Below are 21,779 nucleotides of genomic sequence, written 5' to 3' on the forward strand. Positions count from 1 at the left end.
CTGGTTGCAGAGACAGATGCAAAGTGCAAATGCATGATTCCAGATGCTTACTAATGTGGGCTAAAAGAGGAAGTCAAGCATCTAGGAGGTTTGATATTGAATACTGCAGTGCTATCTGTCTGAAAGAAGAATTCTAAATCTCTATACATGGGGCCTCTTTGTGCAACTGTTGAGAGATATGGCTTTTTGGTTCATGGGTAAGGTTTTGATTTAAGGTATACTAGTAAGTGTGAATAGAGAAAATTTGGTTTATGTGCTTTTCCACTTAAGTAGCAAATTATTTTGTCTATGCAGCCTATAATAACCCATTTGATATGCAGTAATGTGTTATTTCATACTGCATTCTGACAGCAGAGAGGTGAGAAGATACATGATTATGTGTCAGTTATGTATTTATTTATTATTCTGGTTACAATCAAACATAAGATATGCAGTCATTTATACAGGTGACTGTAATTAATGGTGAGTGTGTGTGTCGGGTAAGGAGTTAAAATTACAATGGTGAATTGTTATTTTTTATTTTATTACACTCTAATATATGAAGCATATACAATCAATAATGTAGACTTTAACTGTTAGGTACAGTGATTGAATGTGTTTGAGACTATGGTCATTTGTTCAAGTAAAGCAGTCATTGTCCAAGCTTTGCAGAAGTAGTGTTCATTAGTAAGAAGCCAGGTGGTATACTTGACTGTATCTATCTGTAACACAATCAGATATCCGAGGTGTGCAGCGAATAAAGTGGTTATAATTGATAAATATGATGATTTCCTGTGTATCTGTTACAGAAGAATCACAGTGTATTTAAAAATAATAAATAGGTCAATTTGTTTTTCACTTTCCATCACAGTCCAACATCAGCATTATACTCAGTAAGTGCCCATCTGTGGCAGTCTGGGCAGGATATGTGTGATAGCAATTAATCATTATCACATTGTTGCACTAAGTAGTGTTACCATCCAACAGTGCCTGCTTCTCTGGTTGAGTTTTTGGCCGTGATGCTTTCTGCATGAAGTTTGCATGTACTCCCTGTCTCTGTGTGGGTTTTATTGGTGTGCTTTGGTTTCTTCTGCCAGACCCTCAGCTGTATAATATATGCCTAGGGACATTTCTGCTTTTGTTTTCATCCCAGTCTAAAACCAGAAGGGTACACAGAAGTCAATTATCTTTTTTGTGGGGTAGGAAAATATACCATATACTCATTTTATCGAAGAGTTAGTATTTTGTTGGCTTTGAACATTAAGCTTTAAATAAATTTATTTTTACTTGAAAGAAAAAACATGAGAGAATTACCTTCCTTGCTTTTTATTTTGTAAGATGTAAATCAGAGTATCTTGAACTCTAGAATATCTGGAGGCCTAGTGGACCCCAAACCACTGGCTTAGTTCAGTCAGTTACTCCAAACTTATTACAGTGGAGTCTTGGTCGGTTAGGCTAAGTTAAAACCATAATAAGTAGGATAGACATACCTCTCAAACTTTTACCACAAGAAATCTGGACAAAGCCTAAAATAATGCATGGACAAAGGCCAACATAGGGACAGATTTTAACTATTGCTCTTATAAACTTAGAAAGTTGCTAGAATAACAGATGTTGTATTAGCATGCAATTTACAAATGATATAAAGTTTGAAACTGAAGTGTCAGAAAACCACAAATTTTATATGGAACAAACAAAAAGTATGCATAAAAAAATTTGAACAATTTGTGAAAATCTGGACAGTTGAGAGATATGAGGATAAAATATGAAAAAAAAAACAAGAAAGAAGTAATCTGTCTGAATGGTGTAGGGCCAGAATGAGGCTACTGTGGGGGGGGGGGGGTGCAGGAAACTGTTGTGCAACAGGGAGTCCTATGTCTAAGACTACATTTCACCCTAGGCTGGCCTTGTGAATTGCAGTCAGATATCTGAGGTGTATATATTCATTAAAATAGCTTTAATGAGAGAGTACATACTATGGCAGTCTGTAGAAAGTGAATGACTCCATTTGTTGTTTGATCAAAGGCAATGGTTATTGACCTGCTGTAATAAAGTCACACCCCATTCCAGTTTGCCCCATCCATTCATTTGCTTCCTATATCCCCCTGCAGTTTAAAGTCATCAGCCACCAGTGATATAAAAGACCATTAAAAAGAGAGAAACATGACCAAGTATTAAAGAATGAAATGAGGACATTTAAACATGATTTATTAAAAAGAAGGTCTGCACCATATTTAGATAACTGTGTAAAAACTGGGTGAATATGTCTTTAAGAAGAGACTAACAGAGAAGGCAGTCTGCATATGAATAAGGAAATAGAAAACATCAGCCAAAACCGGAATGTGTTGTGTTGTAATTCTTTAATTATTAAAATTGTGGAGATTTTCCCATAATGTTCCAAAAGAAGTGTAAAAAACAAAACATTCATTAGTAGAGGGAAATAGATTAATGAAGGTGTAAATTGATGTACATTTTGTAGCACATCATTTTCTCAAACAAACTGAATTTTGAGTATTCAGGCATAGGTGTAAAATATTATTTAGAGAACAAATAATTGTAAAAGCACATTTTTGGATATATTACTGCATGCAAATTCTAAAAGCTTTTTCTAGGCAAAATGGAAAGGTCATTGTTGACCGAATAAGGGAATATTTGTTATCAATAAGAACATTTGATGAGTGTAATACATTTGTTATCCATTATGGAATGTGAGGAGAATGAGATGGTGGGCATTTTAGATGTTAAAATTATTAAGAAAAAGGTAAATTGGAAGAAATATGCATATGCAAGTAAAGGTAAATGATACCAGCATCTTAATCCTTGCAGAGTTATGAGATTGAATGACAAAGTTCGTAGTAAAACAAGTTTAAAACTAAAACAAAATCTGGACTTTAAAGAATACTGCAGTTTTACAGCTTTAGATGGTTTAATGATCTGGCTATTGTTTCTGTAGTGATGAGAGCTGTCTTCCTTTTTTAAACTTCAGTTCATGGGATTGGATGAAACTGATTATGTGGTTCAATATGAAAACTTTAAACTCTCATGGGAATAACTTTTCTTTTATGACTGATGAAGAATGTGCATGTTTGAAGACATTAAAATAATTTATAACAAGGGGCTTCTCACTTTGAAAAATAGTTTTTGTTTGAGGTGAATAGGGGATGCACATTTGAGAAGTCTGTAGTGCTTGCCCCCACCATCGATTTCTCCTTCCACAGTCCCGACTTCTAGTGCTTTCTTCCCAGATGGATCACTAATTGTTGTGGTCACTATCTGACCCATCTTGGTGAAAGGAACTTCATCACCCTTCTTGGTGACAGAGTATAATTAGTACCTTCTTTACAAATAGTGTTAAAGTCACTGTTCCGCTGCTATTTACATATTCTTCAGGCACAGCAGAGAACAATACCTTCTACTAGAGATGGCAGACATTGACAGGGTATGTTCTGCATCCCAAAGTGACTGCAACTCAGCTCTGAAATAACATCCTTGTGCACATACAAAATACATTCTTTCCAATGCAGATTAGGCAAACACAGCATAGCCTTACTACTTGGCTAAAAAGACATCCAAGTCAAAAAGAGTACATGAAAAACATTAAAAAAAACATGGGTTCATATTACAGTAAGTTGTCATTTTGAACTGCCAGACATACATACAAAAAGATGTTAACAAAAGACAAGAGCTAAAAGCCTTGCAATGCATCCAACCAGACTGTTTGGGGATTTATATTCCAGTAAGTTGTCTTTTTGCACTGCCAGACACATTTAATAAAAGGTGTTAACAAAAGCCAAGAGCTAAAAGCTTTGATATGCATCCGACCAGACCATTTGGGGCTCATAAAGGGTTCCTCAGTGATGTAAATAACTTTCTAGGTAAAACTAAGTCAGCCTTTGAGTTGAAAATTAGGAATAATGGCCTAATCATTACCACCCTTGCCACTATTTTCAATTAAGTTGTCCACCATTTCAAGTAACCAAGTAATCTCTCCTTCCCTGTGACATTAGAAGTTACATTCTCACAGAAACTTCTTAAATTACTGGTTCCATCTATCAAATTTTAGTACTGTTAAAGAGATTAACAGGTATTTAAGGAAACCATCAAATGGTGATTCTGCACAAGGATTGCATTTTCATAAAATATTTTTATGTAAAAAGCTGCTTTTTATATTGATTTAGACAAATCATGACAAAATCATATTGACTGACACAAGTCCTGGCTCGTGTTAGAATTTCATGTAATAAACACAGCTCAAGAATGAAACCATGCAGGTGATAAACAGCATAAAGCAAGTCTCTTCAGACCAAAGATACACGATATGTCCAAATCAGAAAAATAAACTACTGTCACGATTTCTTTATGAAGACCAAATCTTTTATTAACAGATATCTGGTAAGCGCTTTCGCCAAGGTGGCTTCTTCAAACCATAAAAATACAAATCAATTTGATACACGCCTTATATATATTTAAGGACACCTTCAATTACTTTTTAAATTACATGATGACATCATAATTAGTTAATATGCAAATTAAATAATGAATAGGTAGTATTACTTACTTATACAAATAAATTTCATGAATTCATATTATTTAAGACATCAATACTATGTAATAATAAACATCACTGAAATTTAAAAATATATGGAACAAAACATTGTTAGTCCATAACTAAGACAATTTGTTAAAAATTAATTAAAAATTATTTAAGAAGAAACCTCCTATTTTTGAGGGTGGTTTTATAGGGATCTTGTCATTGAAACCAGGATGAATGTGTGCCTGTAGTCTGATAATCCAGTTGGTTTCATTTCTTTCAGTGTGATTTCTGAGGTCCTCTCCATTCAAACTAGGTGTATTAATGTATAAAACCAAAAACTTAAATGTATGTGAACTGTTAGTATCAAAGGAAAAATAACTTCAAAATGATCAACACACAGCAGGTTCAGGTTAAGGCACTTTATTCTTGCAGCAAGGAGACAAAAAACGTGCTACTACAGAGTTTTGTCTAACTAGAATCAAGAAGTGAAGCTATTTTTATACATTTCTTGCAAAGTATTGCCTACTAAGCTGACGTAATAAATCACAAGTTCCTTCAATATTATTTTACAGCAGCTGTTTGTCCATGATTTTCTGCTGGCATATCAAGTTTACAAAAAAAACTTCCTAAGAAAAACAATGTGGCCTTGATGACCACCGGTCAGATACAACTTCTCACTATGCAATGTTACCATTCAAGGTACTATGGCTAATTCGAGCACATAGCAAGTACAGATTACAGTTCATTTCTTCAAGCAGTCTTTGTTTGATGTATCTTTTCTTCTCTGCAGCTGTGCATGTTCTCATAACATGAACAGAGCTGATTGTTCATATTCAATCACATTATAGAAAACAGTATTGTTCTATTTATTCACTATTCATTCATTTTCCTGACCTAGCAGATAATCACCTGCTTCTCAGTAAATTTCCAAAAGGCATAAACATGAATTTTGCTGTGCTAGCAAATACTAGGTCAGAGAGCATCTTGCAATTTCAGAAAGCATACTGCAGTTTGAAAAAACATCTTATAATTTCATACAGAATTAAGCTGTACATAAAATAGAATGAAATGTGTTAATCCTTTTAGCTTCTAATAAGCACTAAACATATACACTTAGTACATATTTTTCTAACATTTCCCCCCTGTTAATACTTTTTATTCTATTTTCAAAAGCATAAACAGTTGCTTCTTCTCCTAACCTCTTTCTGTTCAGAATTTGCAGTTAAGAGAGTCATTCAGTTTAAACTTATGAAATTGTTTCACTCTTCAACAGTTCTTCAATTTCAGTACTTTGATATAAAGTCTCAGAAACTGACATGTCTATAAAATCTTTGATCAATCTTTTCATGCAGGGAATACCACAACAAACACACACTCCTAATAGGAGTAATCCCACGCAAATGGCAATCAGGATGTTCATTAGGATGCTACCCCACCCCCCAAACAAATTCTGGAAAACGTCCGTCAGTGGGTTTGGGCCTGGTTTTGTCATGGCCGACACTTGCTGAATCACCTCAAGATGGTCATTTATCTCATGCTGGTTGTCAGGAATATATGAACAGCACTCCTCTTTTATTAAAGCACACATACCACCTTTCACCGCTAGGGTGAAGTCAAGAGCCATGCGGTTTTGAAGCACCACAGTTCTCATAGCGTTCAGTTCATCAGTCATTAATTCAAGAGCAGAAAAAGTTGCACGCGCCACTGGGTCCAGCTGTGATAAATAATAAGCTATAGGGCGTTGCTTATCCCCATGCTGCTGTGTTAATACTGATGTCATGTAACCTTGTTTACAATCTACAGTTTGGAAAAAATGTTTATGATAGCTTGGTAATCCTAAAACTAATGAGGATGCTATCAGTTGTTTCAGTTTGCAGAAAGCTGATTCTGGTTCTGGTGTCCATTGTAATAAATCTTCTGCTGCCATAGGCTTCTTGTATATCAAGCTGGTCAATGGAGCAGGCTCCAAGGCATAGTTTGGAATCAACTCAACAGAAATTAGTCGTGCCCAGGAAGGACATTGTTGTCCACCATTTCAAGTAACCAAGTAATCTCTCCTTCCCTGTGACATTAGAAGTTACATTCTCACAGAAACTTCTTAAATTACTGGTTCCATCTATCAAATTTTAGTACTGTTAAAGAGATTAACAGGTATTTAAGGAAACCATCAAATGGTGATTCTGCACAAGGATTGCATTTTCATAAAATATTTTTATGTAAAAAGCTGCTTTTTATATTGATTTAGACAAATCATGACAAAATCATATTGACTGACACAAGTCCTGGCTCGTGTTAGAATTTCATGTAATAAACACAGCTCAAGAATGAAACCATGCAGGTGATAAACAGCATAAAGCAAGTCTCTTCAGACCAAAGATACACGATATGTCCAAATCAGAAAAATAAACTGCTGTCACGATTTCTTTATGAAGACCAAATCTTTTATTAACAGATATCTGGTAAGCTTTCCAAGGTGGCTTCTTCAAACCATAAAAATACAAATCAATTTGATACACGCCTTATATATATTTAAGGACACCTTCAATTACTTTTTAAATTACATGATGACATCATAATTAGTTAATATGCAAATTAAATAATGAATAGGTAGTATTACATACTTATACAAAAACATTTCATGAATTCATATTATTTAAGACATCAATACTATGTGATAATAAACATCACTGAAATTTAAAAATATATGGAACAAAACATTGTTAGTCGATAACTAAGACAATTTGTTAAAAATTAATTAAAAATTATTTAAGAAGAAACCTCCTATTTTTGAGGGCTGGTTTTATAGGGATCTTGTCATTGAAACCAGGATGAATGTGTGCCTGTAGTCTGATAATCCAGTTGGTTTCATTTCTTTCAGTGTGATTTCTGAGGTCCCCTCCATTCAAACTAGGTGTATTAATGTATAAAACCAAAAACTTAAATGTATGTGAACTGTTAGTATCAAAGGAAAAATAACTTCAAAATGATCAACACACAGCAGGTTCAGGTTAAGGCACTTTAATCTTGCAGCAAAGAGACAAAAAACGTGCTACTACAGAGTTTTGTCTAACTAGAATCAAGAAGTGAAGCTATTCTTATACATTTCTTGCAAAGTATTGCCTACTAAGCTGACGTAATAAATCACAAGTTCTTTCAATATTATTTTACAGCAGCTGTTTGTCCATGATTTTCTGCTGGCATATCAAGTTTACAAAAAAAAACTTCCTAAGAAAAACAACGTGGCCTTGATGACCACCGGTCAGATACAACTTCTCACTATGCGATGTTACCATTCAAGGTACTATGGTTAATTCGAGCACATAGCAAGTACAGATTACAGTTCATTTCTTCAAGCAGTCTTTGTTTGATGTATCTTTTCTTTTCTGCAGCTGTGCATGTTCTCATAACATGAACAGAGCTGATTGTTCATATTCAATCACATTATAGAAAACAGTATTGTTCTATTTATTCACTATTCATTCATTTTCCTGACCTAGCAGATAATCACCTGCTTCTCAGTAAATTTCCAAAAGGCATAAACATGAATTTTGCTGTGCTAGCAAATACTAGGTCAGAGAGCATCTTGCAATTTCAGAAAGCATACTGCAGTTTGAAAAAACATCTTATAATTTCATACAGAATTAAGCTGTACATAAAATAGAATGAAATGTGTTAATCCTTTTAGCTTCTAATAAGCACTAAACATATACACTTAGTACATATTTTCTAACATTTCCCCTGTTAATACTTTTTATTCTATTTTCAAAAGCATAAACAGTTGCTTCTTCTCCTAACCTCTTTCTGTTCAGAATTTGCAGTTAAGAGAGTCATTCAGTTTAAACTTATGAAAGTGTTTCACTCTTCAACAGTTCTTCAATTTCAGTACTTTGATATAAAGTCTCAGAAACTGACATGTCTATAAAATCTTTGATCAATCTTTTCATGCAGGGAATACCACAACAAACACACACTCCTAATAGGAGTAATCCCACACAAATGGCAATCAGGATGTTCATTAGGATGCTACCCCACCCCCCAAACAAATTCTGGAAAATGTCCATCAGTGGGTTTGGGCCTGGTTTTGTCATGGCCGACACTTGCTGAATCACCTCAAGATGGTCGTTTATCTCATGCTGGTTGTCAGGAATATATGAATAGCACTCCTCTTTTATTAAAGCACACGTACCACCTTTCACCGCTAGGGTGAAGTGAAGAGCCATGCGGTTTTGAAGCACCACAGTTCTCATAGCGTTCAGTTCATCAGTCATTAATTCAAGAGCAGAAAAAGTTGCATGCGCCACTGGGTCCAGCTGTGATAAATAATAAGCTACGGGGCGTTGCTTATCCCCATGCTGCTGTGTTAATACTGATGTCATGTAACCTTGTTTACAATCTACAGTTTGGAAAAAACGTTTATGATAGTTTGGTAATCCTAAAACTAATGAGGATGCTATCAGTTGTTTCAGTTTGCAGAAAGCTGATTCTGCTTCTGGTGTCCATTGTAATAAATCTTCTGCTGCCATAGGCTTCTTGTATATCAAGCTGGTCAATGGAGCAGACTCCAAGGCATAGTTTGGAATCCAACTCCAACAGAAATTAGTTGTGCCCAGGAAGGACATCATTTCCTTCTTGGTAGTCAGTTTGGGTGCTTGTAAAATTGCTATTTTCCTATCCTCATTTAATGTTCTGCCTTCTTTGGATATTACATATCCCAGGTATTTAACCTGCTTTCTCCAAAGCTGCAGTTTGTTTTTGTTTACTTTATGTCCTTGAGTGGCTAAAAATTGTAGTAATGCTATGGTATCTTCTCTACATTCTTGCTGGGTGGGGGCTGCCAGCAGGATGTCGTCTACATAAAGTAAAATTTGGCTGCCTCTTGGTGGGCTAAATCCTGCCAAGTTGCTTGCCATCTCCTGTGCAAATATTGTTGGGCTTTCACAATACCCCTGTGGTAGTCACGTGTATGTATACCTTTTCCCTTGAAATGTGAATGCAAACCAATGTTGGCTGTCAGGGTGTATCTGTATCGAAAAGAACGAATTGCTAATATCTACCACAGAGACATACTTCTGTTGAGGCTTCAAATCATTCAATAGGGTATCTGGATCTGGCACCATAGGTGCTCTAGGTATTACTGCATCATTTACAGCTTGCATGTCTTGGACCATACACCATTCTCCGTTTGCTTTCCTAACAGGAAATAAGGGTGTGTTACATGGTGAATCGGGAGATTCTACCAGTACTCCTTCCTTAAGTAAAGCTGCTATTATAGGTTTGATTCCTACTTCTGCATCCTTTCTTAAGAGATACTGTCTCTTTTGAGGTCTGAATGCTGATTTTGGTGTAATAGTAACTGGTCCTGCATCTGATTTCCCTGTTGACCAGAGAGTTTCTGGTATGCTCCGTAAAGCTTTTTCATCCTCTTCTAGTAAGAGTGCTAATCAGCTGTCCTCGCTAGACTGCAAGTGTACAGCTGGGTGTGTCTTCGTTATCCGATTTAACTTCTGCATCTGTACTCCCTGTTCTGACAATTCTAACTCAGGTTGTTTTTCCCACTTTGTGACATTTTCTCCAAAATCTGCCCATTTCACATTCTTGTCTTTAGTTAAACTAACATGTGGTAATCGATTAGATTTATAGAGTGCAAAGAATACACTGTTCCCTTCTGTGTCCCAGTACAGATTACGTAATACTAATCTGTTTGCATGGTTTTTAAACAGTTCTTGCTCATATTCCTTATCAGGTCCTGGTGTGCTACAATAATACAGAGTACAGTGCAACAAATGCTGTTTATCAGTGTCAAGGGAGGGGACTTACTGATGGCTACATTTATCAGTTCTTTGGTTACTGCCCCTGGACCAGTCGTGACTAAGTCCTGGCTGTACCAATAAAATGTTTCACCCTCCGGTCGCACCACAAAAGTATCCATTTGTCGCTGTGCTTCCATACCCTGCATAGTCGGTACTACTGCTATGCCAAATATCTGCATAAGATCTCTGCCCAAAAGGTTCACTGGGCATTTTGCAGAAACAACAATTTTGCTTTTCTGGGTCATCCCTGAAACAGGGTCAGTTATTGCTATGTTATGGGAGAGTGACTCCTGATACAGCTGTCCATTAGCTGCTTTCACTAATATGTAATCAAGTGATTCTGAATTTTCTGGTAGTTTGGAAGGATGTATCAGGGTTCGTGAAGCCCCTGAGCACACAGGAATTTAACTTCCCTCCCCTCTACCAGAAGTGTAACTTCTGGTTTTGTGTCTGCTAAATAGAGCTCTAGGCTCAATAATGCTAAGTCCAAAATTTCACTTTCTTCACCATCGGTGATTTCTTGTACTTCCTCTGTTTCCTCTATCACATTCTCTACTCCCTCTATCACATTTGCATTTGTCTTTTCTTGGTTATTCCCTTCTAGTGATTCTTGACTATCATATAGTCAGTCCTCACTCTCCTTATCTTCCATGGCTACCTTCTTGTTTTGCTTGCAATCCCTTGCTAAATGTCCCTTTTTTCCACATTTAAAACATTCACCCCTTTTCTTTCTCTCTTCAAATTCTTCTGATCATTTATCAGTTTGTTTGTTTCCCTGGGCATTTTTCTTGCCCTTTTCCCTGATTGTACTACAAAAACTTCTGCTCCATCTTCTACAGCAAATACTTGGGTTTTCTTTTTATTTTTGTTATTAAAATGCCTTTCGGCATGTCTTGCATATTCAAGTAATGACTGCAATCTACTTGTACGGTGATCTACCATATGCTTTGTAATAAAGCTGCTAATGGGTGCAATACTGCCTTTCAAAAATGCATTCTTTAGCTGCTGCTCATATGGGGAATCATGTGTCTGGTCTTCTGCATTCCACAATGGTTATTAAAACACTCTAATAATCTAGCATAATATCTGTCAACAGTTTCACCTTCCTGTTGGATGCATTGATTAATTCAAGTCCAGTCTGCCTTAGGCTTCCATTTCTCAGAAATTCGGTCTGTTATACCTTTCACTCTGTTATCCAGTTCTGCGTTGCTATGTGGGAGTGGCTTGTGTTCTGCATCAGGGGGATTCCAGTTGCCACTGATCATGTGCCAATCTGGGCCTACGATCTCTCTGACTACTTTTTCTACTTCTTCTCCATTTAAATGGTAACTTAACCTCATGCCCTGTAAGTCTTCTAAGAATTTTCTAAAATTAACTTTTGGATGGGGAATTCCCTCTGTGGCTTTCCGGATGTCTTCCCGTGTCCACAGTCTATATACTAGGAGAGTCGGGTCCTGTCCTGCCTGTCCTGCCTGAGGATTTGGTACTTCTATGAGCGGACATATCTCTTCTTCACTCATAGCTCATGAATTTTTGTTTATTTGATATAACTCAGTATCCCCTCTTAAGTTACATGTTCGAGACCTAGTCTCGATGAGATCTCTGACGTATGGTTTTGGCTTTGCGGTGACAGCCGGGTATAGCGGAGGTGGATCAGCTTGTCCACTCACTTCATATTCTGGTGCGGGAAGTGGAGGGGGCAGAGGGGCTGATGCTATTACTAAATTATTGTCTTCTTTATCTAGAAACATAGCTTTTGAATTATTACTTTTTTGCTCCCTACGGTTTGCTTCCTCAATCCACCTGTGTGCCTGAGGAATACCTAATTTACGTTGCTTTTTTACCTGACCTTTTGTGTCAGCTTTAAGCTGTTTGACAAGTTTAATAAGCGAGGATTTTTCTAATATGCCATTAAATTCATATTTATTAACCCATTTTGTATAGTATCTAACATTGTCGGCACGCTGTAATTGCATATATTTTGCATCTTCGGTTAGCAGTGGATCTTGGGAACTTTTTGTGCACTTATTACCCATATTGTTCTGACTGTTAAAAATGTTACATAACCCTTCTTATTTTCACGTGGTACCACGATTTTCTGTTTCACAGTTTATCTAGAATAACTGTCTTACCTATTCTGTTTCCTTGATCTATGACAAGACTGCAATCTTTCTGTCCCTGACTTGTACAAAACAAATCTCCTGACAGATATTTCCAATCAAGTCCCTAATCTAAAGCAGAAAAAAGGTAAATTTCACCTTACCTGAGCCTCCGTGATTGACCATCTCTGGTTCGCATACCAACTCGTCCTCCAGTCGCAGATCAGAAAAGTGGCTAGCCTCTTTTGAATGACAATTCAGTCGGAGGTCTTTCAAAGCAGAAGAACCGATGTGGTCTCTTCCCCGTATGGTTTCATGCCACCTGGCCCATCTGACCTGAGGTGAAGTGAGAGTTTCCGGTCCGAAGGATCAATTTGTCAAAGGAAAAATAACTTCAAAATGATCAACACACAGCAGGTTCAGGTTAAGGCACTTTAATCTTGCAGAAAGGAGACAAAAACATGCTAATACAGAGTTTTGTCTAACTAGAATCAGGAAGTGAAGCTATTCTTATACATTTCTTACAAGGTATTGCCTACTAAGCTGACGTAATAAATCACAAGTTCTTTCAATATTATTTTACAGCAGCTGTTTGTCCATGATTTTCTGCTGGCACATCAAGTTTACAAAATAAAACTTCCTAAGAGAAACAACGTGGCCTTGATGACCACCGGGCAGATACAACTTCTCACTATGCAATGTTACCATTCAAGGGACTATGGCTAATTCGAGCACAAAGCAAGTACAGATTACAGTTCATTTCTTCAATCAGTCTTTGTTTGATGTATCTTTTCTTTTCCGCAGCTGTGCATGTTCTCATAACACGAACAGAGCTGATTGTTCATATTCAATCACGTTATAGAAAACAGTATTGTTCTATTCATTCACTATTCATTCATTTTCCTGACCTAGCAGATAATCACCTGCTTCTTAGTAATTTTCCAAAAGGCATAAACATGAATTTTGCTGTGCTAGCAAATATTAGGTCAGAGAGCATCTTGCAATTTCAGAAAGCATACTGCAGTTTGAAAAAGCATCTTATAATTTCATACAGAATTAAGCTGTACATAAAATAGAATGAAATGTGTTAATCATTTTAGCTTCTAATAAGCACTAAACATATACACTTAGTACATATTTTTCTAACAGTTAGTTTCTAAAATATGTTTAGAGAGAGCATTTGTATTAGATTGAATACGAATTTGGTATAGGTGTTCCCTCACTCTGTCCTTAAGCCTTCTGTCAGTTTTACCGACATAGAAGGCAGGGCAAGAAGAACATGAAGTGAGGTAAACAATGTGTTCCGTGTCACAACTAGTATTAACATCAAAACTAAAAAATTGAGATGTATTAGGATGTATGAACATATTAGAATCACAGATATAAGAACAAAAATTACATTTATTACAGGGTTTTGTACCTAAGTAATTTTTGTTATCATGAGAAGACATAGCATTTGTATAACATAAAAGTCTATGTAAATTTTTCTTATTTTTAAATAAAAATAGGAGGTTTCTTCTTAATTAATTTTTAATTAATTTTTAACAAATTTTCTTAGTTATGGACTAACAATGTTTTGTTCCATATATTTTTAAATTTCAGTGATGTTTATTATCACATAGTATTGATGTCTTAAATAATATGAAGTCATGAAATTTCGTTGTATAAGTATGTAATACTACCTATCCATTATGTATTGAATTTGCATATTAACTAATTATGATGTCATCATGTAATTTAAAAAGTAATTGAAGGTGTCCTTAAATATATATATAAGGCGTGTATCGAACTTGATTTGTATTTTTATGGTTTGAAGAAGCCACCTTGGCGAAAGCGCTTACCAGATATTTGTTAATAAAAGATTTGGTCTTCATAAAGAAATCATGACAGCAGTTTATTTTTCTGATTTGGACATATCATGTATCTTTGGTCTGAAGAGACTTGCTGTATGCTGTTTATCACCTGCATGGTTTTGTTCTTGAGCTGTCTTTATTACATGAACTTATTCCTTCATTTCTTGCTCCAGAACGTATATTTTCTTGTGGTACTAATTGCTATCTGGCTTATTTCTGCATTTATTCTTTGGAGTTACCACACGAAGACCATGGCAGACCCCATTGACAACCTAGTTGAATTGCCTTATAATCCAAATAAGACTGTAAGAGAAAAAACGTCCTGCACTCGATTTTTGGATTGTGTCATCAGTGACGTTAATCTGTTACTCTACTTTGAAGCTACAGCTATGAGTAGTGAAGAGACTCCAAGCAATATTGACTTTAATGCCTTAAATGCAGCGTTTTCAATGCTGGAGACTAATTTATTGAAACTGAAACATCTTCAGATGCAACGCTTCCATTTTGAAGCATGCATTAAGAAGAGAATAACACCAAGAGGACTTAGAATCTTAACGATGCCGACAACAGGAAATACTTACCCAGAATTGTTGTACCGCTGGCAACAGCTTAACATTGAGGTGAGCATTAGTTATATGTCTCTTCTCAATGAATTTTTTGCACCGGATGAAAGTAAATTGAAAGAACTTATTCAAAGACAACAAACTGATTTATACCAAAGCTTTACTGAAACTGTTGTTGAGCCGTTGATTGAACGCTTGATAGATAGTGTTTCTCTGTTTGAAAAACATTTGTTAGAACAGAAGAAACACAAGCTTCAAAGAGATGTATATGATTTCTCTCATGGTCAAGTCTTTACTTGGCCCAGGAATGGTATTAATAACAGACAAGACAATAGTAGCAATAGTAACAGTTTGTCACATGCATTGGCTTCAAATTCCACAAGTGCTAACCTTGTTAATAATAGTAAAAATTCTTTAGTCAATGCAATTGCTTTAAAAGTTAATAATGTTGTTGATAATAGATTTGTGGATATAAATGTCGATACTAATAATACTGTGAATGTAATTACTGTTGTAGGAGATGAAAATTTGAATTTAGAGTCTAATATAGACACTAATGATATTAATAATGTCACTATAGAGAATTGTAGTGGAGGAGTTAGCAGTATTGAATCTGTGCAAGAAAGTAGGCACAATCCTGAACTGCCTGCTGCCCATACATCCCTAGATAGTGAACCAGTTGTTCGCAGAAAAAACACTTCATATTCAAATATTTCTAGTAATACTCAACACCCTGCTCCTTTCCCAATTTCCAACATACACAGAAGGGGAAGAAGTTGCTCCATGAGCAGGGGAAGGCAAAAAAGGAAAGCCCCAGGAGGAGAGTTGAAAGAACCCACTTTGAAGAAAATGTGGGATAAAATGACAATAACAGTTTGGAATCTCTCACATAGACCCCTAGATAAGTACGAGTTAGACATTTTAAATAAGGGCCTTTCTTTCATACCCACCACAAATAGTAATATGATAGATGCTATCTTAGATATCAAATTGTTTGCCCGTAATTTACAATTAAAGTTGCTGTTTAACAATGATGTTAGCAACACACGACCACTACAATTTCGTAAATCTAGTGTTTTTGTTCCTAATTTACATCTGTTAGTGGATGCGTTGCAAAATGGTTGAAGATGATATTTATTCTACCTCTAAGAAATCATATGTTAATTCTAAGAAAGATAACCTAACCCTTAGACAGAAAAAGGCCTTAAATAGCCTTAAGAATGACAGGAGCATTTCAATTAGACCAGCTGACAAAGGTGGTCCGGTAGTGGTGTTAGATAGAGATGCCTATAATTATTATATGAAGGAAATGTTGAGTGACATGACATTTTATACACCTATAACCATGCAAGACATCCATGGACATGTCTCAAGGGTATATAATACATTGGATGATTTGAATAGAAGTGGGATAATTACAACAAAAATGTTTAACTTTTTATGGGTTGAAAATCCACTAATCCTGACCATACAAGGACTACCAAAAGTCCATAAAAACCCCATACACCCACCGAGACCCATCGTTGCAGGTAGAGGTTGGGTCACTGAACCCTTATCAGTATACGTAGAAAAAAATGTTGAGACCAGTGGTGGATTTAAATCCATTCATTCTTAGGGATTCTAAACAATTTTTACTAGATCTATATAAGGAAACAGCAAATATACCAGATAACCTCCCTTATCTATTAGTCACGATGGACGTCAAGTCCCTATTTACTACCATTCCCAATCAACAGGGTATAGATAGTATTCATCAGTACCTAGCACACTATACCGACACCTTAGCTACCAAGATAGACTTCATTTGTTTGTTACTGGAGACAGTGTTAGAGAATAACTTTTTTTCTTTAATAATGAACTGTTCCTACAAATGGATGGCATAGCTATGGGCACATATTGTGCCAATAGTTACGCCAATCTTGTGATGGCCATGTGGGAAAAACAGAACCTGTTTCTTTCACCCCGCTATAGGCTAACAAGTCTTCTACAGATGTTTTGTAGATGACTTGTTCCTTCTTTGGACAGGTAGCAAAGATGACTTGAGCAGTTTCTTTGAGGAAATAAATTCATTTACCAATTTCTTGAAATTTACCATAACAGCTTCAACATGTAGTATTCCTTTCTTGGATGTCTTTATTGAACGTCTGAGTAATGGCAAACTAAATACAGGTGTATACAGAAAACCCTGTTATAAAAATACATTATTACATAGAGAAAGTATGCACCCTAGATATGTTTTTACCAGCATTATTAAAGGCCAGGCAATTCGGGCATCCAGATTAAATCCTATGCAAGGTAGCTTTGAGACAGAATTAGCAAGTCACTATGATAGGCTACTAACAAGGAAGTATAGAGTAGATGAAATTTCTACAGGCTTTCAATGCGTAGAGCATCTTAGATCAGATAGAGTGTGCCCCTACTTTTCAGAGCAAGGCAATGAACAGTATACTGTACAAAGTAATACTATTAACATCAATACACCAACACAGAAAATGTCATTATTTTATACATATGATTTTTATCAAGTAAGAGACATCATATGTAAGCACTGGAATGTTTTAACTGTTGATTCCAGTATTAGAGAAATCGTGGGTGAATACCCACAGTTTTTATTTAAAAATAAGAAGAATTTACATAGACTTTTGTGTTATACAAATGCTATGTCTTCTCATGATAACAAAAATTACTTAGGTACAAAACCCTGTAATAAATGTAATTTTTGTTCTTATATCTGTGATTCTAATATGTTCATACATCCTAATACATCTCAATTTTTTTAATTTTGGTGTTAATGCTAGTTGTGACACGGAACACATTGTTTACCTCACTTTATGTTCTTCTTGTCCTGCCTTCTACGTCGGTAAAACTGACAGAAGGTTTAAGGACAGAGTGAGGGAACACCTATACCAAATTCATATTCAATCTGATACAGATGCTCTCTCTAAACATATTTTAGAAGCTAACAGTTCACATACATTTAAGTTTTTGGTTTTATACATTAATACACCTAGTTTGAGGGGGAGGGGACCTCAGAAATCACACTGAAATAAATTAAACCAACTGGATTATCAGACTACAGGCACACATTCATCCTGGTTTCAATGACAAGATCCCTATAAAACCAGCCCTCAAAAATAGGAGGTTTCTTCTTAAATAATTTTTAATTAATTTTTAACAAATTGTCTTAGTTATGGACTAACAATGTTTTGTTCCATATATTTTTAAATTTCAGTGATGTTTATTATCACATAGTATTGATGTCTTAAATAATATGAATTCATGAAATTTCTTTGTATAAGTATGTAATACTACCTATTCATTATTTATTTAATTTGCATATTAACTAATTATGATGTCATTTGTAATTTAAAAAGTAATTGAAGGTGTCCTTAAATATATATAAGGCGTGTATCGAATTGATTTGTATTTTTATGGTTTGAAGAAGCCACCTTGGCAAAAGCGCTTACTAGATATCTGTTAATAAAAGATTTGGTCTTCATAAAGCAATCATGACAGCAGTTTATTTTTCTGATTTGGACATATCGTGTATCTTTGGTCTGAAGAGACTTGCTGTATGCTGTTTATCACCTGCATGGTTTCGTTCTTGAGCTGTCTTATTGCATGAACTTATTCCTTCATTTCTTTCCCAGAATGTATATTTTTCTGTGGTACTAATTGTTATCTAGCTTATTCGTGTTAGAATTCGTTTTGCACGTATTGAGCTTTAATGGGTTTTGTTTTTTCTAGACTATAGGAGAGTGCAGTATTAGGAAGACAGTATGCTCATTCCCTTACTACAGAAAAAAAGCTACACTATGCCCCTTTAACAAAAAGCTGAGCTGTATTTATTAGATTTCTATTTTTGCTGTCACTTCTATTCAAAAATATTCTGAATATGCATCTTTTTCATTTTCTGTGCTGAGATTTATGCTTTTGTTTCTTTCAGATGAGTAATCTTGTTGCTTCTCAAATAATGACCCACCCAGATGTCAGCTCCCGTGCCAGCTCTATTGAAAAGTGGGTAGCAGTAGCAGACATTTGTCGATGTATACATAACTACAATGGAGTCTTAGAGATTACATCTGCTCTTAATAGAACTGCAATCTACAGGTTAAAGAAAACTTGGGCTAAAGTTTCAAAGCAGGTAAGAGCACTGTGCCTGTCTTTCTTTTCCAATTTAAATAGTATCTACATGGACAGTGGGGGAGAAAAGACCATTCAGATATCTGGAGGTGAATAAACAACTGTCAGTATGTAAGGAAATATTCTGAAATTACACACATTAAAGAGGGCAGCCAAACCGTATACAAAGATTATGATATGAGCAGTCTGCACACTGTTTCATGATGCTATAGATATAACAATATTGCTCAAGTACTAAGTTTTAACCTGTTAGCATTTTAACCAAGAATCTGGTAGCAAGTGATAAATGATGTGTGATGAAGTGTTTGAATGCTACTGTCTGAAGGTGTATAATGTGAGACAACAACAAGAGAAGGGAGATTATTATATTTATATTAGTGTTTTTTTTACTGCTGTGTTTTAGTTTAAAAAAAATGCCACTAGAACTGTCATGGTTACAAACTCTTGTTGCCACAGTTTGAAATCTAATAAATGTTAGAAAAATGTAATTATTAATAAAAAAATCTTAATCAGAGCTGTGTTGTATGAAAAAATAATATTAACAAAGTTGTGGGTGCAGGCAGCATTTGGTTTTCTTTTTGCTGACATTTCTTATTTATCACAAAGTGCTAGCATAAACTTTGCAGTTAATCAAATTGTTGCACCCATCAATGTATTTATTTGCTTATTAAAAGTCTAAGTCAATTGATGCAAATTTCCACTCATTGTCTGAATCAGGATGAAAAGCAACTTGCAGTATATCTCTGATTAGTGAGTACATTATGAATTCAAGCCAATACAGTGTACATGTGCTGAAGGGAAATGTATTTATTTATTTACTTGCTTACTTAGGTTAATAGGTTCATAGGTAAGTACTAGGATAGCAGCAGTTGTGGGTCATTCTGTGCCTGGGACTGGACCTTTTGCTTTTTGAAAAAAAGCATACATTTGGTTTACAGATTTACCTTACTATCTCACTCAATAATTATATATTACTCCAAATGAAAATAACTGGAATCATACCACAGATAATTTGGGAAGAGCCATGCATGGCATAAAGCATTTAAGAGCTGCCTCTGTCCCTTAGTAATAGAGCGTGCAGTCCTAGGGTAAATTTTCTGTTTCTTATCCATAGATCTAAGTTACTGTTGAATATGGTCAGAGATTAACTTTGTTGTATGTGGATGGGGAGTCTTTTCCACAGCAGTGCTATCCTCTGCGAGATACACCTCTCCTTCCAAACTGTTCTGTTGATGTAGAAGAGGTTTAGATCCCTAGACCAAGTATTTCTAATGCCATTTGACTCCCTGATGTGCAGTAAATCCATCAGTAGTGGGTCAGAGGATGTCTTTTATCACAGACACAGGCCACCTCTTAGCAGTCTGTAGGATGCCGAATATAATGACAGGGTTTTGATTTGGTTCCTGTAGAACATGTTGTTTAGGCCTGGTATCCTTTTAGTAAGGTATATCTGTGGGCATTTCATTTGTTGCATGTGTCTGGACAGATACATGCCAAAGGGGACATTATATTCAATGACTGGCCAAATGAGGGCTGAGTAAAGAACTTATTTGTTCACTGGGTAGGTGGACTGATCTGTTGATCCTTTTTGGCTATGACCCGTGCTCAAAGAGCAGAAAATAAATCATGGTCTTTCGTTTCAAAATTATATACAGAATGTGTACATAGCAACTTTTAGAACATAATTATAAAACTCAGTACAAATAGGATAATAATAAAATATCCACTAAGAAAGCACTGAGAGAAAAAGACAAAAGTATATACAAAATAGAAGCTAAGAAGTACATAAAATGCAGTGCAATCATACATGTAATACATAAACTCCTGTATACATGTGAACTATATGAGTATATGATGAGACAGTAAAAGGCTGAGAAACATTTCTTAACTGAGTTCTTTTATTCACAATCTGGGATGGTAAGTTACCTAACCATTATCACGGTGGCAGTTGCATGTATTCAGTAAGGAGATGCACTTTAAGTGCATCTTTGAAGCTTTTAACGGTTCTAGATTTTTGATGTCTGTAGGCAGATAGTTTCAGGTAGCAGGTCTCAGTCTAGAGAAGGCTCTCTCACCTACAGCAGTTTTAAATGGAGGACATACTAGAGAGAAATTGTTGACCTATGTACTTCTGAGTACATAAGGGTTGTCTTGTAAAGGTAATTTCACTCTCAAAGGGGGGCAGTGACCTTGTTTTAGAACCTTGTAAATTAGAATACATAAAAGAAAAGTGGCCCCATCAGCCAATTAGATTCAGCTGGAATTTTTTTTTAGTGAATCACAATGGTGCATTTGGGGCTCTGCTAATATAATGAATCTGCAGATTTTGTTCTCAGCAGTCTGTGTTCAGTGAGTATTGTGGGCTGAATGCATAAAGAGAAAAGGACGACCATATTCCAGTTTGGGTATTAAAATATTTTTAGCAATGACCCTGCAAGTAGTGTATGAAAGGAGGTGTCTGATCTTGTAAAATAATTTTAATTAAAAAAGGATTTTATTAGTTATAGTCTAGCTGGGTGTAAAAGGAAGAGGTATAGTCAAGTGTCAGGCCTAGGTACTACTGCTCAGTGACATTAGGTATTATGTTCCCATTAAGTTCTGTTAAGTAAATAGGAGGGATCGTGGGTAATTTCTTGCCTGAGGTGACGACTATGACATTGTATGTAACTGAATGAAATTGTCCTGTAGTTTGCTTTGCAGGTCAGAATGGCTTGTACTGGATTTTAGGAGCAGCATGTCATCTGCATACATTATTAATTTAAGATCTGGTAATTCTAAAGTGAGATTGCAGAACCAAG

At 35.6% G+C, this 21,779-nt stretch overlaps 1 protein-coding gene across 1 annotated transcript in view; it reads left to right on the plus strand.

Annotated features, from left to right (window-relative positions):
• Nucleotides 1–21,779, plus strand: part of RASGRF2 (Ras protein specific guanine nucleotide releasing factor 2) — a 1,933,635-nt gene that overhangs the window by 1,662,931 nt on the left and 248,925 nt on the right. The window contains exon 23 of the mRNA XM_044064238.1: nt 18,785–18,982. Coding sequence (XP_043920173.1) covers nt 18,785–18,982 — 198 coding nt within the window. The remainder of the gene's footprint in view (nt 1–18,784; nt 18,983–21,779) is intronic.

The sequence above is a fragment of the Protopterus annectens genome, chromosome 2.part2, assembly GCF_019279795.1.
Source record: "Protopterus annectens isolate FY-2018-M chromosome 2.part2, PAN1.0, whole genome shotgun sequence".
NCBI lineage: Eukaryota > Metazoa > Chordata > Ceratodontiformes > Protopteridae > Protopterus > Protopterus annectens.